The 25,765-nt window shown below is 50.3% G+C and overlaps 1 protein-coding gene across 1 annotated transcript in view; it reads right to left on the bottom strand.

Annotated features, from left to right (window-relative positions):
• Positions 1 to 21,839, bottom strand: part of TMEM132B (transmembrane protein 132B) — a 223,861-nt gene extending 202,022 nt beyond the window's left edge. The window contains exon 1 of the mRNA XM_066561984.1: positions 21,734 to 21,839. Coding sequence (XP_066418081.1) covers positions 21,734 to 21,818 — 85 coding nt within the window. The 5' untranslated portion in view covers positions 21,819 to 21,839. The remainder of the gene's footprint in view (positions 1 to 21,733) is intronic.
• Between the last annotated feature and the right edge of the window lie 3,926 nt (positions 21,840 to 25,765).

The raw sequence follows: 25,765 nt of genomic DNA, 5'->3' as shown, positions 1-25,765 counted from the left end.
CAGCTCCAGCCTGGCTCCCTGCAGGGCAGCTCCTCTCTGCTGCCTGCACAACACAGGCACAGAGCAGTGGGAGTGTGGCCCGTGGAGACCCTGCTGGGGCAACCACACGCTGTGGCCACGTAGAGAAGCTGTGAAGGGCCACACAAGAGCCTCTGCTGAGGTTTTTACCAAATTTCAGACCAGAAAGTTGGTCGGCTGCAAGGAGGGCATCCAATTCAAACAGGTCAGGCATTACCTGGAGGAGCAAACACGACAGACTCTCCTCCAACAGCTGCAATAATGCATTTTACAGAGAGCTCCAAGTCAGCTCGGATTTAAGAAGCTGCATACTTCAAGTGTCTCTGAAGAATACTAAAATGAGAACTCGGTCACACCGCACTGTGACTAGTGTGGAGCACTATTAAAGAGAAGCTAACATTTGTTTTCAATTACCCAGTGTATATCTGAAAGACTAAAGCTGTCTCCAAAGTATTAGATAAATGTGTGTGTTTACTGTGCACTTGTGCATGGAAGATGAAAGTTATCTGACAATCATTTCCAAATACCAATATTTTACCAATATCATTATATCAACATCTAACAAGTCTCCCTGGGCTTCACACCATGTTAAAAGGCAAAATTAGAAAGCAGAGGTAGCTGAACACTGCTCTTCAAGACACAGAATAAATGCAAATTAAAAAGCCAGGATCTTACTCCCATATTTCCATTTGTTCAGATCACATTGCCATTTTTTTTTTTTCAAACTCTCCTGAAAAAAATGACAGAAAGCAGGAAAGTTTGTGGCAAATGCAGAATGGCATCCATAAATTTATGAACTAACTAGAGTGACATTCAGTGCGATGCAAAGTGCTTTCCAATCAATAGCCATGAGCATCAATTCCCCGGGAGGAGCAGTCCTGTGTCACCAGCAACAGGCAGTGCCATTTTCTGCTTAACTCCAGATGGCTGCAATCTCCCCGGGTCGATGGCATCGATGGGGCTGCGGGATCGGGAGCCGTGAGGACAAAGCGGGACATGGCTTAGCAATGTCCCCGTGTGCCCATCCCTGCTCCTGCTCCCGGGGCAGAGACATTGCAACAGCGATCCCAACACTGCCCACGGGGAGCAGCACCAATAACGGCATGCAAAATACACAAGGGCTCTGCTTTTGCTATGTGAGTTAAGGAAATTTAACTCCCGGTCCTCCTGAGCGTCGCAGGAGGCAGGGGGGGTGTTGGCTGATTTCCATGCAAAGCTTACTGTGCCCAGAAAGAGACCCAAAATGCAGCCTGGGAATCAGAGGGCTTGGGCACAGCCCCACTCATTTGTGATCAATAATTGTTTTTCCTGTCTTTTTGCTGCTAAGTATCAGCAGAGAGTAAATTTCTCCCAGCTAGCAGAAAGGTTTGCTCAGCATCCACTCGGGATGGATTAACAGCACCAGAGATTGACAGAGTCCCTGACAGCCGTGACAAACAAACAGCGTCGTGTTTGAGGGCTGCAGTGACAGCCAGGGCTCTGGAGCAGTGCTGGGGGCTGTGAGCTGTGCTTGCAGATGGGGCAGCCTTGCTGCCCAAAGCCTCATCCACACAGATGCTGCTGATACTTGGATAAAGGGAGCTGAGACCTGCAGCTCTTGCCTCGCACAGGAGAGACACTGAACACCCAAGCAATAGCAGGTGAACAGGTTGGTTAATATTTAGTTACTTCTCACATGAAATCCTTTAATCTTCAATTAAAGATTTAATTCTGATTTGTTAGACACAGATTAGGTGCCAAATTCCTGCTGATAATTGCTAGAAGTGACCTGCAATGTGAATGACATAATCCTTCCATTTCTGTATTGCCTCCAAATAGCCCCAAACAAGGCCATGAAGGAAAAAAACAGCTTCTCTGTCCCCCTTTCGGGATCTGCTGCAAACAGGAGGTTTCTGCTGGGCAACTTGCCCACTTTGCTCAGTTATCAGCACCTTCGCTGCCCAGGCGCCAGAGAGGCCCAGTGGGGACCAAAGAAATGGTCAGCAGGGCCAGAGTGGATTCAGCATCTCAGTGGAACAGGCACGAGGGATGGCTCAGAGTCGATCACTGAAAACCCCTCTGCATCAAACCCTGTCAGAGCAGTTAGACCATCAGCTGATAACTGTCAATCTCCATTTGTCTGCAATGCTGTGAAGAAGGCTTTCTTAGTTCTCTCAGAGATATAAAAGAGGCACTCTGATTTTGCTTTAAGTGGAAGTGTGTGATAATGTTAACTGCTGGTAAACCTCAAAGACTGTACTTATGCAGCATCAGAAACATTTGCAAAGAAGGAAAAGATCTAACTTTGGACTGAAAGACCTTAAAATCTACAGTCCATATTCTGCAAACTTTGGTGCCTCTGCCTAAGCACACTGCAGGATCTGTGCCTGTACCTTGATCACTCCAACAAGGCCACATTGCATAAAGGAAGTTGCAAAATTTTGAAAGTGCATTACTGTTTTTCTTAAGGATTTGTATTTTTAAAAATGTTTAGGAGGATATAGTACACCCAGAAACTACAGTCTCCAGCTTGTCACAAGAGGCACAGCACAAAAAAAAAAAAAAAAACCACCTTAAAGCCCTTTCCTAAGCAGAAGGCAGGGCAGCACTGCTAATTTATTGCAGAGCATCGTGTGCTTGCGGGTACCAGGAGGGAAACACTGTCCCTGCATTTCATGCCTCAAAACCCCCAAGAAACAAATCAGGCTTGTGCCTCTGTGGTCACCTTCTGTAGCTGCTGGGGTGGATGGGCAGAGGTGCTGCTGTCTCTCACTCCAGATGCCAGCAATGTCCCATCCCCGTGGGCCCAAGGCTGTGCTGGAGAGAGGGCAGTGCCCAGCTCTGCTTTGCTGGGTGGCTGCACAGACCCTGCAGAAGAAGCATCAAGAGCAGCAGCATGGCAGGCTCACAGTGCATTTCTATGATGAGCTGAGCAGAACCTGCCAGTTCCATCATGCAAAGCCAGGGAGTGCTTCTTAAATCCCACCTGAGTGTGGGCACATGAACAATGCAGAAAGGAAGAGGAGGGAAAACACTGGAGGGGAAAACCAATGCCAAGAGCAGGGGGAAGATTCAGCCCCAGATTACCTAACTGGTAAGAGAGGCCAGACAAGCAGCCAAGCCTATCAAGGTTTCATCCTCTGCTATACAAGGAGTACATAATCCAAAATATTCACCACTGCTTTCATTCTTATCACACAGGGGAACGCCACGACAGGAACATAAAGCAAGGTTGAGTTGAGCAGGATGAACCAGCTCAGCCCAGCACCTCCTGCCCCAGTCACACACTGCAGGATGACTCCCAGGCAGGGCTGTGTGGTGTTGTGCAGGATTCAGGAGCTAAAGGCTCATCTGTTTTCCTGGCTCTGGCAGAGACCAAAGTTACTGCACGTCTCTGCCAGTTCCCTCTACCTGCAGAACAGGGATATCTGTGCTTAGCATCCTTTTCCTGCAGCTTGCAGAGTGCTTTTTAAAAATAAACAGGTGTGGAGAACTGCTGGTAGAAAGTACCATAAAAAAAGCCCCTCTAGATAAGAATCTAAAGTATAACAAACTTACTAAAACAGGATGCAGCCTTTTAGCTACAGCAACCCTGTAGCTTCTTTTCTCCCCTGAAGTTAAATTGAGGCAATTTTCATGAATACATTAAATTGGCATGAAAACTAAGAATGAAGAACAGTTTGTTTCTGCTTTGGAAATCTTTCTCTCCTGGTCTCTTCAGTTTTCTTGCCCATATCCAGCATCTTCTTCACTTTCAATTGTGTTATCACACATTTCATCCTATGATTTTTCAAGGAAAAAAACATCACTACCAATTCAGCCTTCCTTTCAGGGCCACTGAACATTTCAGTTGCCCATGATGCAGCTGAGGGCTCCAGATTATTCACCTGTTGGTCCTGCAGGTGCTGTTCCTATAAAATTAAGTGCCTGTCTAATGGAAGTGTTTCCCAAGGAGCTGGAGAGACTGTACAGCATGATAGAGAGTGCACAAAGTAAAATGACATCATCCTAAGGGGGGAAAAAAAACCCCAAGGAGGATCTGGAACCAGCTCCTTTCAAAGCAAGGCAGAATTCTGCTATGCTGAAAATACCAACTGGCTGCTTTCCCAGGTAAAATGCCATTGCTTGAAAGAAGGAGTCAATTACTGCCTCAAGGAACCTCCCTGTTGAGGCAAAAAAGCTATTTCAGACACTGTGTTGAGCCCTCTGCATGATTAGAAAAAGAGAAGGGAAAGCTGCTTGTGTGTCGAGCCAGCACACAGGGAACCCAGGGAGATGTGGGCACATTTTTCACCAGAGGGTGGCAAAGGGGAGTCACATCCTCTGCTCTGGGCTGCTCCAGCTCCTCTCCCAAGCGCAGCCACAAGGCCCAGCCCAGTGTGCTCTGCATTTGGAGGACAGAGAGCACAAAATACCTCAAGGGGATCGGCAGGGATGCCCCTCACCTTGCTCTCTCTTGCCTTTTTGTTTGAACCTCCCTCCCTGTGGGGCCGGGAGCCTCCTGGCAGGTGCCGTCCCCAGCGGGCAGCCCTGATCCTGGGGCCATCTGAAGCCACAGAAGTCTCTCTGTGGGCTCCCACAGAGGCAGCGGGGCTGTGGCCATTAACTAACCCACAGCAGGTCTCCTCCAAGGGTCTGGTGACCCTACCCATGCACCCAGGGACCAAAATGCCAGTCAGGGAGCAGGGGAGAAGTGTCCTTGCCCTTGAATCAATCCCAGCAGATACAGCTGTGAGCCCATCAGGGCACCCTGGTGAGAATTTTATCTTCCATCAGCTAACAACACCCAGATTTTGTTAAAGATATGAGAAAAGCCTATTTTATCTGAGAGAGAGTGGGAAAACCCTATGTATACACACATGTATCTCTGCATAGTGTGTGCCTGAGTGTACAGAATATACATGCACACACTTCGCAGCTTTCAGAGAGGATGACAGCATGTTTTCATAGAGCACATCTGAAGAAAAGGTCTTGTATCAGTGCTACAGCACAGAAAATTTCATGTTGAAAATCGAGAATGAAGGGAGAAGAAAATAAAAGAGAGAATGTTCTCCTTCTATGTCTGAGGAACTTAACTACAGTGATGGGAAGATATAAAACCCCAGACAACACAGCACTGTTCTGGAGACCAGGATATGCATAAAAACTCCTGCAAACCCTTTTTAAATGTTCCCACCCCTCCTACCCTCCAGTCCATACCTCCAGGGTGCAATTTTCAGGAGACAGGAAGATTTAATGTGCTTTGGTTAAAATAACCCCTGGATTCTCGCTGCAGAGACTGCCATGACAGTGTTCCTCTGGTTTATTATATTAATAAGCAGAGTCATTCAGCACTCAACATGATGTGGCTCTCTGACTTGCACATGACTGTGTCCCCAAGCTGCAGCAATACAGAGGCCTGCCCCTAACTCCTACTTGCAAAAAGGGTTTGTTATTTCGAGGCAAAATAACCACAGCTGCTTACAAACAAGGATGCCCATACAGCAGCTTTTAAGTGTGCAGAGGCAGCAGCTGAGTTCACCCCCAGTTTCCTCCCTGCTCCCTGCCAGGCTCCTTGGGTTGCTGGTGATGTCCCCCACTCCCAAGCCCTCCATCACACTCCCATACCCATCCCACCCTGTGCACCCAAGGTGCATGTTGAACATATTTTCTACTGATTAGAGCCAAATAAGGGTAAAAAATAAGGTTATTGAAACAGTAAAAAAATCTCTAACCCACAAGCAAAGCTCTTGTTCCTCTTCCTGGCTTGAAAAACACTGCTGTCCTGGGCTGAAATCACAAGAACTTCCCCTATAACCTCTAAGCACTGCTCCCTGCCTTTATTTCCTAGCTGGGAGAGGCAAGTTCTGTTTCTGCACCCCAGGAAGCACCCCTCACTTGGCTCTGAAGATGCCCCATGTGCAGCTCTGTCATCACCCCCTTTTTCTGGGGTATTTGGCTCCAGCACAAGCAGAAAGGAGACTGCACTGCTGCTGATATCCACACGTACTCAATCCATGAGGACCCCAGCTGATTTTCTGCTCCCCTTTCCATAAAGGTTTTCTATTTTTCCCCTAAGATGCAGCCTCAGGAACATGTTGTGTGGCAGAGGTTTTATACCATGTAAATGATGGATATTGTTTATGTACTGATTATGTCGAACCCAGCTGTTTACCTTTGCTAGGACTGCAATTATTTTAACAGTAATTGTAAAAATAAATTGGGGAGAGAAATAGCAGGAACTTCCTAGTTTGGTTTTTGAAACTAGAGCACTGCCAAGAGTGACCTGACCTCAAACAAGTCGCATGCAGCCACTTATTTTAAATATCAACTGAGCTCATCCATGCCTAGAAAACAGAGTGCTCTGTAGGGTTCTGGGCACAAATGGGTCCCAAAAGATTCAGAATTCAGCCCAGTCACATCTTCCTCATTTATCACCACCTGCTTAAGCTGCCACAGCACCCAGATCTTCCTAGAAGCCAACCAACCACATAACACTGACATCAGAATGGCAGAACACTGTCAAACTGCCCACAGGACAAGCACATTGACCTGTCTTCTCTTCTTTCCAACAGGTTCACTCTCCTCCATACAAAAATGCCAGTATACACTAAATATTTTTGAAGGTACTCATTTTGCAACTGGAGCAACCATTTCCCAGCCCTGCATGCAGTTCCCTGCTTCTCCTCCTCTCCCTGGATCGCAGACAGATGCCAAGCCATGGAAGTTATTCTTTCATTTACAGCATCTGGTTCCTTGGCAGACTCCTCGGGTAATTATGTTCATAGCTTTAAAGCTGTCTCAGGCTCTGCTTCATGGCTTTGCTGCTTTTGGCTTGTAGCAGTCTCTTCTCATTTTCCCTGTCCATCACATGGGCTGAAGGTTGCTCTTAAAATACAGGAATTAGACCACTTGCATGTCCCCCTAACCAGAGCACAAAGAAACAATACCCCTCGTTGTTCTCTAAACACAAACCCTTGTTTTACTGCATGCTGCTCCCCTGCCTCTGGAGAAACCACAAACCCTTGTGCAAATCCCTCCCAGGAGCAGCTGGCTCAGACCTCTCCAGAGCTGGAGAATGTGTGCCTACAATCACAGCCATGATGGGAAAACCCACCGTGACCTTTCCCTTTGCTTTTGGCTTAAACCTTCTCTGCCTCTCTGCAGCTGCAGGGTTCTCACCACAAGGAGCAGAGGGACAGACGTGCACTGGCTGCCAGACAGAGGGACACAAGCAGTGCAGCCACAGCAGCTCTGTTCGTTTAACTGGGTCGAGTCAATGATATTTGTGGAGGTCAGAGGAGCAGGGTGCTCTTCTCCTCCCCTGGCAGGAGGGAAGCTGGTTGCTCTCTCAGTTCTCATGCCCAGCATCCAAAGGCCCCATCTGGAGCAGACAGACTGAAAATGCTGCTCCCTCAGCACAAGGGCTCCCTCCCTGCTTTGGCACAAACCTCCTGGGTACCCTCTGTGCTGCAGAGGTGCCAGAGCCCCAGCGCAGGGCTCACGGAGAGGAATCATCCTGGGCAGGGAGGGACTCTGGGCACAGTTATGCTTTTTTGAAGGAATAAGCCCATAAAGAGAAAAGTACAACAGATTTAAGCATTTAAATGCATTTCCATAACTGTTTGTGATGATTCCCAGACAGCAGCCTTCATTAAGCTGGAGCTGAGGCTGAGAGCACCAATTAGCAGGATTTAAAAACAAAAAGAGGAACTGCTGCAGTTATCCCCAGACAAAGAATACAGGCCCAGCCTAATCTTTTATGCCTGGCTTTGCTGGAAAGATGGGAGGTTAAAGCTCCAGGAAGGTGCAGTGCACAGCCCTGGGGATGGGCAGCCAGCTTGGTCACTCAGCACCATTTGGCTGCTTGGGGAGGGAAGATGTAAAATATGGCAGCTCATCCTCACATCCACTGCCATGGAAGCAAGGAGAGAAAGGAAGGAGAGAAAGGCTGGCAGAGCACTGGTGGACACCTCCATCTGTTCAGCAACCCCTGCAGCTGGAGGAGGAGCACGCTGAGAACTGCCCAGCAGGTCCCAGCCATCACTCACACACACTCTGATTTATTGATGTTTGAGCTACTTTAAAATCACATGGCAAGTTAAAGTTACTCTTTTTTTCCCATTCATTCTGTATTCTGTCAAATTCTTTAACTTTATGCTGTGCAAAACAGTTCTACCAGAGTGGGCCTTGACAGCAAGGGCCTGCTTGATCCCCACTGCTCAACTCCCACTATGGGAACTGCTTTCCAAAGCAGTAAAATTCCTTATCCAGTTTTCCTTCCCCAAAAATCAATCTGCAAAGCCTGCACATCAACTTTGTCCAGTTTAGCCTCAGACTGGGAGCAAAGACACTCAGCAGTGCAAAACACAAACCAATAGGAAAGATCAAATAATCCATTTAAAGGGTGAGTGTTATGGATTTTCATTTTTTCTGTAAGAGCCACGAGCAATTATTTTTGAGCACAGAGATCTTAACCATTCATTTATCCTGAGAATAAAAGTGGGAGAAGGGGAAATGATTGCTTTTTCATTATTTGTTGCACTGCCAGTACTGAATCAAAGTCAGAGGACTGCCAAAAGATCTCTTTTGATCCAAATAACTATCATCCTCATAAACATTTCTACAGGGAGAAAACCCAAAACCCCAGTCCAATCTTTGCACCATGATTCTACAGATAAATATATAAACAACAACACAAAAAACCCCAACTCTAGCTCTATGTTTTTGCCATTCAAGCCAGGCACAAAAGCTTTTTAAAAGATGCTGTGTGGGGGATCCAGAACTGGACCAGAAAAAGCCAAGCTTGAAGATCCCCATCATCAGCCCAACACTGTAACACCACTCACAGTGACTTGGAGAGATCAAAAAAGAAAAAAAATACATATATATATATATATATATATATATAAAGATTTTACATCAGGAACCAATTTACTTTTGCTGCTCCACAGAGCAATCATGCCTCAGGACCCTCAGCTAAATGGCTGGAGCTCAAATGACTGGAAGAGCAAAGAAAGCAGCAGAGAACTTTAACGGCTTATGAAATTCAATTGAAACTGATGGTTGGAAAAGCGAAACATTTAACACCCCACCAGCTTAACATCAGTGCTCCCATGTGCACGGACACACAGACAGGTACATGAACCAAAAAAGGTGGGAACTCATTTTCCACTCCCCCACAGTGCCCTAGGGAAGGAGATGGCACCCTCATACAGGAACTCAAACAGTAGGTAAATATTGAAACTCCTCCAGACCTTTTTTCCACTGGAAGCTTTAACAGAAAACCTGTCTTTTGTGAAAATGGCAATACATTATTATGACCTGCACCGTTCATGTCTCTGAAATATTAGAAGCTGCATTCTGCATTTCAACTTCAGCTGGAGTAGGAACTCAAAAACCTTCCCTGCTATTTGAGCTGACTTTGAATAAACTGTTTGCAGCTGATGTACTTTTCCAGCACGGATCTCTTCTGTTATGAAGCCTGTCTCTGATGAACAATAGAAAAATATTGTTGACAGGGGTGTACTTTTCCATCTACTCAAAAATATCATTTTGCAGAATATTTTCACAGCTCAGCAGAAGGTGGAAAGAAAGACAATATTATGACTAGATAAGAAAGAAAGAAGACATTCTTTATAATTAGCTTATAGTAGTTTTCTTGTTGGTTTTGGCTTGCTTGAACAAGGTTCTTTTCTAGTTAGACCTCCAATCTGACTTACAAAACCTTCGGGCAAAACTCATAATCAAAGATTAACCTGGGTAAAAACAACCAGAATTTGGCCAAAACACTTTAGAGCAATGCTTATATCCCCAAAGCCACTAGAACCACCAGCAATTTCACAGCCTGTCTTTGAGGTGCTCCCAGGTGCAGGGTCTGTCAGGTGCTTCAGGCTGCACCAGCCCAGCTTAGAGGCAGGAAAGGCATGGCCACATCCTGGTGACACTGTCATTTACAGAGAGACTCGGGGCACAGGGACACTGCTGCCTTGCAGAGGGACTCAAAGACCAGGACCCAGCTCCTGGAGCCTCCGTGGTGCCCCTGGAGCAGGCAGGGATGTGTTCATGTGGGCACAGGGATGTGTTCATGTGGGCACTGGAGCCCTCTCTGGTGCACTGCACCAGTTGATTCATGGGGAGGCTTTGATGTGCAAATTAATCATTATAACTTTTAACTCAGCTAGTGTAAGTGTCATATGTTGCTAATTACACACAATACAGGGGGGAAAAAAGTTGCAAATGAATTTAAATGCTTAACCTAATCAGGATGGCAAGTTGTGTTTTAATTACAAATTGTTGTGCAGCAGCAAAGCAGCTGCTGCATTTCGGCAGCTCTGGCTCCTGCTGTGCCTCACTCGTGTGCTCAGGTCCAGCTCTGCTCCCCACAGCCCCAGCCACCCCCAAAACCAAAGGTGGCTGCAGCCTTTGGGGACAGCAGGGACATCCTTCCAGGGGTGTGCCACCCACACCTGGCATGAGGAAACGCCCACCCTGAACATCTTTCTCCAGGAGTGTTTTGCAAGAAGGGTTCCTTATGGTCACCTTCAAGTTTGGCATGTTCAAACCCCTCCTTTAATCTGAATGAATGTCTCCACACACAGAGGCAGAAATCAGTGATCTTCCCCCAACTCAGTGCTTCTCAATTCACAGAAGCAAGGACCAGGAGGCATCTTTGGAGCCTGTTTCCCTCACAGTTAAGGGAAAAGGAAGAATTAAATGCGATTACAATAAATAAATAAACCAACACTCCTGAACTTTGTAGTGCCTGGAGCAAGTTTTTACAACCAAATTAAAATGCCTGAATATTGTGGCTTTTATTGGAGATGCTGACAGAGCCAAGGAGCTGTAGCATGGCAGTGCATCTGCACGATGGATCACCTTGGGAACATGCCAAGTGATGATGACCCTGCTCACCACCCAACTGACCCTGCACAAAAACAGCCTCTTGCCAATAGCTCTGCTGGTAATTAACCACAGAGTTTCAGTGAGGACAGAAAATCTCTGAAATGTATGGCAAAAATATGGTTATCTCAAGAAACAAAGACAGTCTATTGTTTCTTATATTATTTTTAACTTGATACAACCCCTACTTGTCAAAAAGAGGCGGGGGGAAGCCTCACAGCCTCTGAGAACATTAATTTGCTTTAGAATTTGCCACAGTAAAGCAAAAACCTGCAGTATTTTTGGTTGGGGTTTTTTTTGAACACCAGGGGGCTGATTACTGTGAAATGATCTTAGGCTTCTCCCACTAAGTGGACAGATGGATTGCTACTTTTGCAACTTCTTTTTGCAGCCTTGAATTCAGTTGCTGGCGGGAGGCTCCGTTCCAGCTCTCCCCAGCATCATTTCTCTCCTTGCACTTGTCATCTCACTTCCCTGCCTGAGGCTGGGCTATGGAAAAGGCTCTCTGCAAGCACAGGAAGGTGCACACAACCCTTTGCCAGCCAAAAGGACCCCGCTGTGTGGGTACCACCGGGGCTCTGCGCCCCTCTCGTGCCCACCCTGGGGAGGGGGAATGGCACAGGCACAGCAGAGCCCACCCCTGCACTTCCATGCCAAGGAAGCTGCTGGTGCTGAAGCTATGGAGACAAATACCACCAGTGCTAGACAGACCAAAAACGAGGTCTCTCAGCATTCCAGCAAACAATCTGCAATGTAGAGGGTTCTGCAAGGTGAGAAAGAAACAAAAAAGCACTGCTAGGCAAAAGTCATCTCCTTAACTTTTTTTTTTTTTTTTCAAGACAAATTTTACAAAGTGCAAACTGAAACGCTGCCAGGCTCCATCCCTGCTTCCCTGACGAGCACGGAGAGCCTGCTCAGAGCCACTCAGGAATGGTGGGAGCAACGTGGGTCCCTGGGCAGCAGCCTCTGCACTCACAGCCCACCACTGCCAGGGCAGCGCACAGCTGGCCAGCAGGAGAGCTCAGAAGAAACCCCTGAGCGTGCAGGGAAGGAACTGCTCATTCAGAAGGTGCTTTTTAGGAGCAATCCCCCAAGGGGACACTGCCTGACCCACTGGGCATCACCCCAGTGCAGCCCAGGGACTGCAGCCCCTTTAAGATGAAGACAAGGGACAGAAGGAGGAAACACTCAGCTTGATCTGAGGAAGTGAAAAGCTCGGGAAAAGCAAACTGCCAGCCCCAGGAATGACTAAGCACAGAGCCAGGCAACGCAGAGCTGGCTGAGGCAGCCACACAGCACACGTTCCCAGACTGGTGCCAGCTCTGAAGGTATGCTCCATGGGGAAACCATTCCTGGGGAGAGAAAAAGAAAAGCCAAAGCTAAAAACAAGGATTCAATTCTTTAGCGAGCCACATGAACTGCCTGAGAGTGTTTATAAGCATTCCCATCTGTCTGTAACTCCAGCTGATGCACGGATAGCAATATATGGGTCAATAATGGTTTATCTAAAGATGTGTGTCAGCCCATCTCTCCTCACTCTCTGACAAACCTTTTACAAGAGCCACTTACTTTAACCCTGAATTATCTGCCTCTGCTCATCTTCAGGGAGAATCAGCACGGCAGAGAAAGAAGCAGGCAATTCCCTGTGATCTGAAAGCTCACTTTCTAAATCAAATCAATTTTTCTAACGTAATTTGCCTCATCTAAATCACTGACCCATGCATTTTCTCACCATCCTTTGACAAGAGCTGCACCAATTGAAGCAAAGCTAAAACACTTCAACCAGACCAATTCATAGAAGTCTTTAGAGGAATTCTTTCATCACTGTAATTAATTCTTTAAGTACCACAGTGGGATGCTCTGAATTCAAACCCAGTCCAAGGAGTAATGATTATACTAATGGGAGAAGCTGCGCAGTAAATAAATGCAAGTGCCCTGCTGAAAGAGAGTGCTTTCAATAGGAGACTGCCACTGAGGGAGAGAACTGCATTTTGGAGATAATAACTCAGATGATGAAGTCCCACAGACTGGAGTCTGCCACGACAATTCCCAGATTCCACACACCTAAGGGATGAGGATTTTGACAGACATGAGTTAGAGCTGGGGCTGCTCCAGCTCTCAGCCCTTTGAGGAGGGGACAGAGGGCCCAGGGCAGCTTGGAAACCATCTGAGAGTTTGCTGGTTGGTGCAGGAACCAAAACATTGGCAACCAAAACAATGACTGCCCTTTGGCTTTCCCCATGTGGTTAAATGCAATAAAGCCTTCTCACACATTTAATGTGTTGGACTCCCTAGAAAGGGAGGGAGATGCTTTAACTCTGGATGAGCAGGACACTTCAAGAAGACACAGCTGAAGCTGTAGCCAGGAGATGATACTTGTCCCTCAGGGCTTACAGCAGACTCCAATAATCTCATTATGACACTGTAATAAGTGAAATAAGGTGCACAACATGGACATTTGGGGTTTAAAAGGGCATATCTGGAGAACAGCTCCTCAGTGCAGTCCCTGGAAATACCCCAATCCTCATGGCCTGTCCAGCTTCATCACACCAAGGAGGTGATGAGATGGGCACCACCATCTGGGCTCTGCTCTGTAGGACTGTCTTTGATTTCAGCAGTAAAGAACAACAATTCCATCTCTTCATTTCTGCTTATGACTTCCCATAAAAATTGCAATGGGCTGGTGCAAATCAAACACAGCAGAAGAACCAAGTAATGCCAGTGCTGGGGCAGACAGAGAGCCCTTAGAGAAAGCCTCAGCACTGGCTTTGGGCTCCTGCCCCAGGGCACCTCATGGGGATGATGCAGAGGACAGACAATGGCTTCAATGGTACCCACATTTTTCTCTCAAGCCCTTTGAGATCTACAGGTGAAAGAATGACAAATGATTAATATTTGAAAGGAAAAAAAAATGTCTCAACTGCAATAAAATTCATGCTATCTTCTGTTTATCTCTTGTTTCTCCTCTTTAATGGAGTTGAGCCTTTTTGCACCAATATTCATGCTAATAACTTTCAGTGGGCTACTCCTTAGCAAAAGGCCTGAAATGAGTAACTGTGCTGCATTAAGAAAAAAAAAAAAAAAAGTGGAAGAAACCTTTGTATATTAATTCTCACAGCTGTCAGAGATGAGGATTTAATAATGTTAGTATCTAAGCTACTCCATTATTTTCAAACACCTTGGAGCAGAATGTCTTAGTGGGAGATGAATTAGATAGTGCCACTGGAACTGCCTTCTGAGTGTTCTCAGAGCAGAATCTATGGCTCATCACCACGTGTCTTTCAAGCCCTTGCCCTCTCTTCTCCAAATAACCTCCAGCTGCAAATGCATTTACATGCTGGGTATTTACATGCCAGACCCAGCTCCTTTTCTCGAGTACTTCCCACTCCCTGTTTAACCATTTGTCCCCATTGAATGGATTTGCCTGGCCTTGGCTTTGGATGGGTGGTGGGATGGAGGGTTGGGAGCTCAGGTCATCCCATAAAGGATGGAATGAAGCAGAGAAGGAGAAGCGTAGGCGGAACACAGGAGAGGTCTGCTGGGCTGCAGAGCTCTGCCAAGGGAAGCAGCAGAAGTCCTGGTGGCTGAAAACCAGCCCTGCTCAGGAACAGGCTGTACCCAACCTCCAGAGATGGGAAAGGCAGTTTATTTGCCAACTTTTCCAGCTCTAATTCCCATGAATTGGAGAGGCTGAGGCACGTTGGCCTTTGGGCTTGCCCTGAAAGGGCTCTGCTGCTTCTAGAAAGCTCTTAGCATCCTCTCAGGGTGCCTCTGGTGCAACCTTTTAAAAGCCTGTTCTACTGTGTGTGCGTGTTGTGTTCTCTCTGCACTCAGTGAAAGGCAATCAGACCTTGTGCTGTCAGCCTCTGCTACCCCCCCCAGCCCTCCGGGTGCCCCAGGGACATTTCAGACTGCTGTGGCCCCACAGACTCAGGCACAGAGGCACTGGGGGCCCGTGGCTGTCGTCTTTCACCACACCAGCTGCTCAATCTGGCCAGGGTCTTGCCCCACGCACACGTCCAGACCAGCTCCTTCCAAAACTCATCTTGGATTTCTCCTTTTTCAACCAGAAATCTGGGTACCAAGAGCAGTCAGCAGCTACCAACTCTTTGCTGAGTTTCTAATTACTGCTTATTGCATAGAAATCTGCTCCATCTGCTCAAGGGTTCCCTTTTAGGGCACAGGGGCTCTGTCTTATTTTTGGTATGAATTTCATCCTTTTTTGAAGCTGCAGCATGAATGCAGCATCCATTAGACAACCCTCCTTCCCCATTGTGGCAAGAGTCTTGCTGCTAAGCAAAAGCTGTGGCTAATTGACATCAACTCCTAAACTGAGATCTAAAGTAGCTGTGTCTGTCACTCATGCAAACAGCAATGGCAGCTCAGCTGCTAAATAATGGAAAATGGTTCATTTTTCTGACTCAGGGAAGAACCTTTATTAAAGAAATGAACGTCTCTGGTGCTACAGAGCCATGCCCTGATCATTCCTGCATCTTAGAAGTCTAACATTGGCCATAAAATTCCTAAGTAACATAAACCCTGTTCCTTTCAGTACTCTCCCAATCAGAAAAACTGGATTTAAATCACCTGCTGGCAGGTTTATTACAGGGCCCACAAGCAGATAAGGTCCTGTGCACCAGCCCTCTGCACTTAACGGGAAATAAATCTCTGCTCTGCCATCTGTTTTTGAAATGTTTCCATACAAGCTAAACAAAAAAACCCAAAGATACGTGCACCTCTCAATCCTTCGAAAGGATTTTATTTCTGGGGTAATGAGGATGACATTTCTCCCCTCTCTGGCAGAAATGCTTTTTCTCCTCAGGCTGATTCCCCCCAGGGCTCCCCAACATTGTGTGTGTGGATAAATGGGCTCAGCACAGGGGCAGCTGCTTGGCCAGAGGCATCACCTCCCACACATCCCATGGGCTGCAAACACCATTTCTGGAGCCTGCTGAGCCCCTGGGCTTGCCCACAATGAGGATTTGGTCCCTGCTTCTCCATTCAGCCCCAGTTTGAATGGCATCAGTGGAGTTTTTTCCATCATCTCCTTCCATCACCAATGGCGAGCTAGAGCTGCCCAACACGGGTGGTTTCACACCACCCCCTGCCCATAACCAGACCTGTGGGTTTTGCACAGCCTTTGAGCAGATGGCAGCACCATCCCTAGGCAGGAGGACGCGGCCATGCAGCCACAGAGCACCAAGCACCCTCTCCCCAGGATTTAGCAGCTTTGTCACTAACAGCCCATTTCCTGCCACTGCAGGGGAAGGGATGGGGCAGAGCAGCTCCTGAGGGCCAGCTGGTGCAGGCACGGTGAGATGAGCAGAGCTGGTTTACATGCAGTTTCCAATTAGTTTACTCAGCAGACAGCAGCCTCGTGGAAACTCCTCTGTTCCTGGTATCCCTCACCCCTCAGGGTACCCCTTTGCTTGCTCTCTGACTGCCACCATCACCAAAAAAATATCAGGAAAAAACCAGAGTTAGAATCAAATGCTACACTTCATTTTCTCTCCTTGCCTGAAGTTGCAAGAGACAAGATAGGACATAATCACCACTTTTAAAATCATCTCCTATGACAGGGAAATTGATCAAGTGGAGAGGCTGGGCTGCTTTTGAACTTGAACAAACTGATTTTCCATGAAAGATGGTGTTTACATTGCCTCTCAGTAGTCAGCTGAAATATGCATTCCTCCTGCCATTTCATCACCAAAATTTGGGAGGAAAGAATGGTTTTGGAGGGGAAAAAGAAGGAAGAAAAGGGAAAAAGTGTGCTTGAATCTGGAGCACATCATAAATTCATGAAGCCTTCTGAATGCTATCAGAGACAAACATTTATATAAACAAAGAACAGCTCGAAGCATGTTGCAAGAGAATTTTTGGGAAGCACAGAAAAAACACGAATATTTACCTTGCACCTGAGACTAAAGCCGACTGTGTGAGGTGCTGCCCAAACACAAAGTCCTTCCACAAGGAGCTCACCCCCACACACACTCCAGCAGCCCTGGCTTTACTTCCATCACAGCCCTGTACGTCACAGAGGGCAGTGGGAACACCCAGGGAAAGCCAGACACTGAGCAATCCCCATCCTCCCTGTAAGTTGTCTCTAGGGACCTCTTTGCTTCGTAATTTCTGCCTGCCCATCCTCACGTGGGAGCTGCTTCCCCTGAAATGCCAGCTGGGAACTCCTGACAGCACGAAATCAAAGCAGCTTCCACGACACCTAGAGCAGCACATGGTAACTCACACTGCACAGCCTCCGTGGCACTGCATGGACAGGATCTGACAGCTGGGCAAGCACAGCAGTGAGCCACCAACAGGGCTGAGAGCTAAAGCTGTGCCACCAAAGCAAGTCACCCCTGTCATCAACTAACATCAGTTATATTCAGGCAAGGAGAGAAGGGGGAATCAAGAGCAGTGAATTAAATTTGTTGAGCTGACAGTATTTATTTTGGAGGGGTGGCTTCTCTTTCACCTCGAGGTTTATTAAGGCCAAAAGACCTTGGTTTTGCTGGCTTCACACAGGACTTAGGGGGCTGCCAGCTCCCCTTTGCTCCTCTGAGACGGGACAGGTCTGCAGCCACCTCCATGAGACACAGAGCTTGATGAAACCACCTCTCCATCACAGCAAAACCTGTGCTTGGTACCAGCATCAACCACCAAGGTCAGGACAAGCAGCATGAGCTGCCATAACCCAACATCACGAGTAATGGTACCCCTTCCTCCTCCTCTCAGCAAAGGGACGCAGCCAGCACGGGCCCCCTGAGCAGCCTGGCTGCAAAACACAATTCTGGGGAGCTATGGAGAAGGGCAGGAGGACCCCAGCTCAGTGGGGTCAGCAGGGTGGAATCTCCATCCCACTGGCACCCATGGGAAAACCCTGCACAGCCCAAATCCCTGTGCAACCCAAATCCCTGTGCAACCCAAATCCCTGTGCACCTCCGTGGAGCACAGACTCTTCTCTCCAGGCACTTTGAAACAAGGGAGTCCTTGCCCAGGGACTGTGCCTTCCAAACTGCTGCCTGGGCTCCAAGAGCAACCAAATCCATGATGGCAAACCCAACACAGCAATTAAACAAATGGAGCCATCTCTGACTCAGGAATGCATCCTTCATCCAAAAAATCCTTTCTGAGACCCAAGCCCTGTCCCAGCCTTGGCAGCCCTCTGCTCTGACCTCCTGCAGCTGCTCCTGGGCTCGTACCTTCCTCACCACGCTGAGCTGCCTTAAACACACAGAGATAATAGGGCTGGGAGTGACTACCATTCCCAGCAATAAAATACAGCAAATTAATTGCATTTAATTGATTTTTATATTTTAATGTAACCATTTTGGTATTCAAACCACAAAAGCCTCTATTGATCAGCCAGAGCCAGTGAACAGAGTTCTGCGACCGAGCCGCACGTATTGAAGAAAATAATCAAAACCAAAACCAGTGAGACTTCCCCATTTCAAGTACACAAAGGAGGCTGCAGCAGCAGTGACAGGAGATTTTGAATTGAGAAATGCTGTGCAGGGTAAGTCACACAGTTGCCTCCCGCATTCCCAGAGAGCCCAATGCCGATCGCAGCAGCAATGCATAAATCCAGAGTAGCTCCACTGACTTCAGAGCAGCTGGTCTAGATTTATGCTGATGGGAAGTAAAATCAGGATATCTAAAATATTCTGCTCTAATGGATGCTGGAGCAAAGGCACTATAATAATTTCAGACTTCCCTCCCCAGCCCACTATCCCTCACTTCACATCAGTTTGAACAGTCATTGCATAAAATGTTGAGATCTGCACTAATCTGGGGAAAATAACCTACATTTCAACAGTTTGTACGATCATGATCTGCAAATCTATTGTACAGTAGATAATGCAGGTCTTTCATTTCTGTTCCTAAAGAGCCTCTGAATAAAAAGTGTCTCCATATTAGGTAGAGTGATACAGGGACACATAATAAAATAAGCATAATGTCTCTCCACCCACGCCCCCCTGGAGCCAGAGTCTAAAAGCGATCGCGGGTCCTTCCTCACGCACAGCTGACAGCAGCCCGAGCGCATCATCCCACAGGGGCTGCGGGAGCGTGTTCAGTGAGCTCCGCACGCCCCGGCCCTGCCCTGCCGGGCTGCGAGGCAGCGGAGCGGGCCGGTGACACAGCACCGGGCAGGAAAACAAAACATTCAGGTAACTCATCCAGCTCGCTCACAGGATACCTATTCACATAACCTCGGAGACAGCTCCGCCGCCGCCGCCAGCGAGGAAGGCGGCCAAAACCCTGCCTAGATGCCAGCAACAAACGGGGGCCTGCTGCCAGCCAGAGACATCCTCGAGCTCAGCGTGAGCGGCCCTCGGCTGCCAAGCACACACGCACACCCTCTGCTCGCAGCCGAGCGCGCCAGCAGCCCCGAGAGCCGGGGCAGCGCACTGATCTCTTAATTGGACCTGCACAAAGCTATTTAGGGAACCCGCCTGACAGGCGAACAAATGCCACCCGCTTGGGAGAGGCTGCAGAAACTCAGCCTGGTGCATCGCCGGTCCCCGCAACGCAGCCAGCCCAGAGCCGGCCCCGGCAAGGGGGAAGGGAGGGAGCGAAGGCAAATAAATAGAGAAAAATGGCAAGAGCCCAAGGCGAGCGTCTGTAGGAGCCGGGAGCTTTGCGGAGATGGCAGCAGCACCGCGGCATGACTCATGCAGGTGTCTCTCCCGTCTGCAACAACCCAAACCGAGATGCGGTTCGTTAACCCCTGTAATCCAGAGGAGAAAACCGCCTTGGATTCCAGCGAGCTGCGGGAGGATCGGCACAGCCCCGGGGGGAGGCGTTCCCGGGCTCCGCCGCCGCTCGCCTCTCTCGCAGGAGCTGTCCCCTGGTCCCAAAGCCCCTCTGCCCGCGCAGGCACGGCTGCGCTCCGCAGGGGCGGGACAGGGCTCCGCTCGGGAAGCAGGAGGATGCTACGGCCGAGAGAGGAGAGAGGCGCGGGCGGGGAACGCGCTCGTTGTTCACAGCTCGAGCTGAGCGCACTGCGAGCTCCTGACGCGCACACCGAGCGGGGAGGGCTCAGAGCGGCGGGGAGGGAGGGATGGAGGGATGGATGGATGGAGGGATGGATGGATACGTCGGTAGGTTTGCAGCCACAAACTGTTTCAAAGTGGGTTTCCATATGTTTAAGCACTCAGAGCGCTGGAAGAATTACACCCACAGCCCAGTCTCACCATGGTAGCTACCCACACAGGAGGAGACGGGAGGAGGGAAAAGATTACCATTAATATGTCAAAGCAATAAATAAAAAATATTTTAAAAAACAACCAAAAAAAAACCCAGAAACCTGCTCCTTTGCTGCGCCCAACTCTCTCCTCGATAAAGGAAGAGCTGCACGGAGCACAGGGCACGGCAGTGGCCACAGAAAGCCACCATTCCATGGGGCAGTGCTGACCCACAGGCAGCCCATGCCCTGCGTCCTGTGCTCCGTGGCCCAGTCCCCACGATCTGCACCCCAAACTCTGCAGCCCGGTCCCCGTGTCCTGCTCAGGAGGATTCCCAGGTGCCGCCCTGGCTGCACGCAGCCCAGCCGAGGCGGGGATGGAGGGCAGGGGCAAGCAGCGCTTTTTGGGGTGAGCAGAGCAAGGACTGCCTGCTGTCCATCTCCCGTGTGTCCCCAAGGTTGATGGCGCCTTCCTAGCAAATCGTTCCTGCTCTTCCTGTAGGAACCTTTCCTAAAACACTTCCCCAGCACAAAGCCTTCCCTGTGCCCTCCCCAAGAGCGACAGCTCCTGCTATTACCCCTCCCATGGATCGCTCCTTTTTCACCTAAAATCCTTGCATTTAGGCGTATTCCTAAAGCCCCCGCGAAGTTTCCCCAGCAGCCCAAGCTCCACGCTACGGCCAAACGCGAGCGCCGTCCCGAGAAGCAGTAAGCGCAAACGAATCCCCGAGCAACTTCAGCACCGATGCATCTTAATTAATTTGCTTTTAACAGCCCGTGTTTATTAGGAGCAGCATCTGCGAGGGAGCTCAGGGGAGCACGCAGAGGAGAACGTTCCCAGAGCGAAGTCCTGCTAAAGACTTTCCCAGGGGCAGCGCTCTGCTGAGCCCTTCCCCAGCAAACACCTGCACCTGGGACCCGAAACGTTGATCCCAAGTCCAGCTGGGGCGGAAATAAAAAAAAAAAAAAAGAGAATAACAGAGGAAGAGCATCTCCCAGCCTCACTCCCTGCCCGGGCGCGCTGCCTCGCAGCTGGCCGTGATGAGGGAATCCCACCTGAGCCCAATCAAGGGCCAGACCCCGCTCCCCACCAGCCTAGCGAAACCCGTCCTTCTCGGAATTCAGCGCAAAAAGGTTGCACAAGTATTTTGCAAACCGAAGGGGTTTAACTCCTGCACATCTTTCCCCCCACCCACCCCACAGATAGCCAGAAAGAGCGAGGAGCATCAGGGAGGAACGGGGGTCGGCCGCCCCGTGGGAAACCCCACGGCCCTTCTCCATCCCCCAGAGCTCCGGCAAGCCCAAACTTTTCCCATTTTTTTTCCCCCAGATCGGCAGCAACGCGCTGGCAGCGGCCGAAGCAGGCGGGCAGCCTTCGCGCAGGGGGCCGGGAGCCCGCGACACGCGTGGGGACAGCGGAGCTGGCTGGGGACTTCTTGGTGCGCCCCAGAGACGGAGCTCGGAGCGCGCTGCACCCGCAGCGCTGCGCGGAGCGCCGGGGGGAGCCGGGGAGGGAGGGCTGGCATGGGGGAAACGGCCGCAAATAAAACCGGGGGAGGGGGCAGATGTGAAATAAACACAAATAGTTAAAAACAAGCACCAAAACGAACACAACAACCAAAGCAGACAAACAGGAGCACAGCGGCGGGGTCGCGGCGGCGGGACCGGGGTTACCTCGGCACAGGAGCAGCAGCGGCGCCAGGAGCAGCGCGGGGCCCCGGGAGAGCATCCTCTTTGTTCCATGCCCAGAAGTAGTCATGGTGCTGATTTATTTGGAGAGGGGCGGCTGAGCGGGGCGGGGGGGCCGGGGGTGTCGCGCCGGAGCCCGTAACCACTCCCCCCGCTCCCCGCCCGCTCCGCGCCGCTCCGCTCCGTCCGGCGGCGGGGCCGGCGCCCGCCGAGGAGGGCAGGGCAGGGGAAGGGGGGTCCCCGCCGGCCCCGCAATCACGGCCGCCCCCGCCGCATCGCCCGCGCCAGCAGCAGCGGCAGCAGCGGCGGCGGCGGCGGCGGCTCCCCCGGGGCAGCGGGCGCCGTGCCGGGGCTGTGCCGGGGCTGTGCCGGGGCTGCGGCGGCGCGGCCGGGCCGGGCCGGGCTCACCTGAGCGCGATCGGGGCGGGCCCGCAGGTGCGGCTCAGCGCCCCGGGGCTGCGCGATGCCCGCGGGGCCGGCGAGCGGGGCAGCCCCGCGTGGCCTGGCTGGGCCCGGCTGCCCGCGGTGCCGGTGCCGGTTTCGGTGCCGGTTTCGGTGCCGGTTTCGGGGCTGGGCCCGCAGAGCCCCAGGGCCGGGCCCGTTGCCCCGGCCTGGGGGACCCTGAGTGGTGGGGGGGGGCGCGGGGGGGGCGCGCGGCGGCCGCGAGAGGCGCAAAGAGCGCGCGCGCGCCCTGGCGGCCGCCGGCCGCAACTGCGGGGGGGACGGGACGGGAGAGAGGGAACCCCAAAAACCGCCTGGGCACCCCAAAAACGGGGAGAACACCCCAGAAACCGTGAGAGCACCCAGAAATGTGCGAGGGCATCCCGAGAACTGCGAGGGCACCCCCAAAATAATGAGGGTACGCCAAAATGTGTGAGAGAACCCCAAAAACTGCGAGGGAACCCCCAGAACAATGAGAGCACCCCAGAAACTGTGAGGACATCCCGAAAACAGTGAGAGCATCCCGAAATGTGTGAGGGCATCCAGAAATGTGTGAGGGCACCCCAAAAACAATGAGGACACCCCAAAATGTGTTAGAACATCCCAAAATGTGTGAGAGCACCCCAAAATGTGTGAGAGCATCCCGATATCTGCCAGGGTATCCCAAAATCTGTGAGGGCATCCCGGCCAGTGTCAGAGCATCCCGAATGGTTTGGGAGCATCCCGGGGCTGGGGGGGGCATCCCTCGGGATGAGGGGGCATCCCGAACGGTGTGAGAGCATCCTGAACAGTGTCAGAGCATCCTAAAGGGTGTCAGAGCATCCTAAACAGGGCGAGAGCATTCTAAAGGGCATCCCTCGGGATGTGGGGGCATCCCGAACAGTGTGAGAACATCCCGAACAGTGTTAGAGCATCCCGAACAATGTCAGAGCATCCCGAACAATGTCAGAGCATCCCAAAACGTGTGAGAGCATCCCGAACAGTGTCAGAGCATCCCGAACGGTGTCAGAGCATCCCAAAACGTGTGAGAGCATCCCGAACAGTGTCAGAGCATCCCGAACAGTGTCAGAACGTTCTAAAGGTTGTGCAAAGGACGTTGCTCTTCAAAGAGTGTGCGAGTGTCCAAAGGGGTGCGCAGAGGGCACCCCGAGGAGTGTGAGGGTGTCCCGAGGAGCACGGGGCCGTGCAGAGGGCTCCGCAGAGGCAGCCTCAGGAGTTGGAGGATGTGCAAAGGGCATCCCAAGGGCTGCGCAGCGGGGAGAGGAGCGAGCCCAGGGCAGTGCCCGCCGTGCCCAGGGGAGCCCCGTCCCCGCGGCATCGCCCTGCGGGGCCCTGTGCCAGCGCAGCCAGGCACTGCCTGTGCCCTGTCCCCTGCAGTGCCACCGTACCCCGCTGCTGGAGCTGGGATTCCGCTCCAAACCCGCTCAGCCCTAATTGCCGGGAGCTGTTGCTGTGATGGAGACAGGGAAGGAAAGGGAGAGGGAACTCGGAACCCCGCCCCTGGGCTCTCCCGCAGCTTTGCAAACGCGTCTCCGACTTTGATTTTTTTTTCCCTCCCTGCATAAACAAGCTTTTCTGTAGTACTTGCTGTAATCTTGTTTGCTCCATAACCACTCTTAGGAATGTCATAAAAAATTTAGCTCTAATATTTTACCACTCCACACAAACATGAACGTGAATAAATGCTTATCTCCCGTGTAGGGAAATGTGCAGCAGCGTGAGAGCACATGGGAATCAACCTCAGGCTGGAGGAGCCCGACCCACAGAGCTGGGGAGAAAACAAAACCCAGAGGAACCCAAAGATTTGGGTTCCTCAAAGAAGATCAAACTAATAAATAAGTATATAAAAGGAGTAAAATGAATGTAATGCTCTTCAGTAATGAAGAGCATCTTGCTGTCTGCCCTCAGTACCTGATCTAATAAAATACAACTGGAATGTTCAGCTGCTCGTGGAGATCTGGTGGTCCAAAATAAGGGAATCAGCTGCTTTAGAGATCCCATTTGTTTCTGGGAGTGTGGGGGATGTTGGGATTTCCAGCTGGAGGTACAGGGGGGGTCACTGTGTGAAAGAAACGTGCAAAGGTGTGTGTGCAAGGGGCATCCAGAGCTGTGTGTGAGCTCTGCCTGGTGGCTCAGCTGCACGCCCTGGGGACAGCAGCAGGAGTTATGGGGGCACAGGGAAGGAGGAAACAATTCCCTTGTGCAGCTCAGACCCAGAGCTGACCCTCAGCTGGGGTACACAGGACCCAGTCTCCTCACCAGCCCCAACCCTGCACGCAGCCAAGGGCCTCGCCTCACCTTTAGGGCAGCACTGGGAAGCATTCAGACTGTACTCTATCCCTGCTGCACATTTTTAAGTGGGATTTAAAGAAAAGCCAAAGTGAGAAACCTTGCAGGCTGACAAAGTGCTGACAGGGAAGTGATCCCACTTGCAGAGAGATCCAGGTGCATTGGCTGGGAGCTGCTCATCCCCCATCCCATTTGTCCCATGCAGGACCAGTCTGCTTCATCCAAAACTTACCTCCCAACCTGGTGCTTGAGGGGGACAGGAAAGCTGCAGTGATCCATGATGTGCTCTCAGCCTAACAGAGCTCTAAGATCTTCTCCGACCACTACAAAACGCTTTAATGCTTTTACTGCCTTTTAATGAAAGGTAATATTCTGGTAAGAATGAAGTGGAAACATGAATTAAGTGGTGTCTGCAGACTGTGGAAAGGTTGCTTGGCAGTGCCCTCTCTCCTTCCCACAGCTTTGCTTTGTTTGTGTTGCAAGAAACAAACCAAAACAACCCCAAATACAAACAGCAATAAACTCCTTTGAGAGCTTTGGGCTGAACACGAGGGACTGTGTGCAAACTAACAGGCAAAGGGGAAGATCTCACAGGAAAAATGCATCAGAATTGGGGATTTTCCAGGCCAGAAAGCACCTTGTGGGGTGAGCCCATGGCACAGCAGCTGCTCCCATGACAGGGACTGCTGGGGGTGCTTTGGGGAGGTGTCACTCCAATTTTTTAAGGTTTTCTAAGCCTTCTGATGTTTACATTTTTGTAACGAACTTTCTCACACACTTTCAATAAGTAAAATGCAAAAACAATAAGTAAATAACTTATTGGTTTGCATTCTTTTGTGGAAGAAGAGAAATTTGATGGACTGTTGGTTTGTGCAGTGTCGTTGGAGAGGTGGCACTGTCACCCTCCAATCCACTGTCGTTTTTAGAAAACTATACATGTTGTGAGTCAGAAAATAAACTTCCCTTTTTTCACCTTGAGAGCAGTGGTGTGTGCCCTCGTGTTGTTTCATGTCCTGGAGTAACAGGGAGGTGTTTTGGGGAGCAGGGGGGGCAAAGCCCTTGGAGACCCAGCTGATCACCAGCCACAGGGACAACCAGCATTGATTTGCCTCACTGAGGTTAAAAGAGGAGGCCTGAAAAAGCAGAAGAGGATTATTGGGAGATACAGAAAGCATGAGGATGAATTGCAGACAAATCATCCACATCACAGGCAGCTGATGGAGCACAGCTTCCTCATGGAAGCAGCAGGACAATGGGTGCTCCTTGAGTGAATTTCCACAGTTCATG

This window comes from Molothrus aeneus, chromosome 18 (genome assembly GCF_037042795.1).
Source record: "Molothrus aeneus isolate 106 chromosome 18, BPBGC_Maene_1.0, whole genome shotgun sequence".
Classification (NCBI taxonomy): domain Eukaryota; kingdom Metazoa; phylum Chordata; class Aves; order Passeriformes; family Icteridae; genus Molothrus; species Molothrus aeneus.
This window is presented reverse-complemented; position numbering and strand designations above follow the sequence as displayed.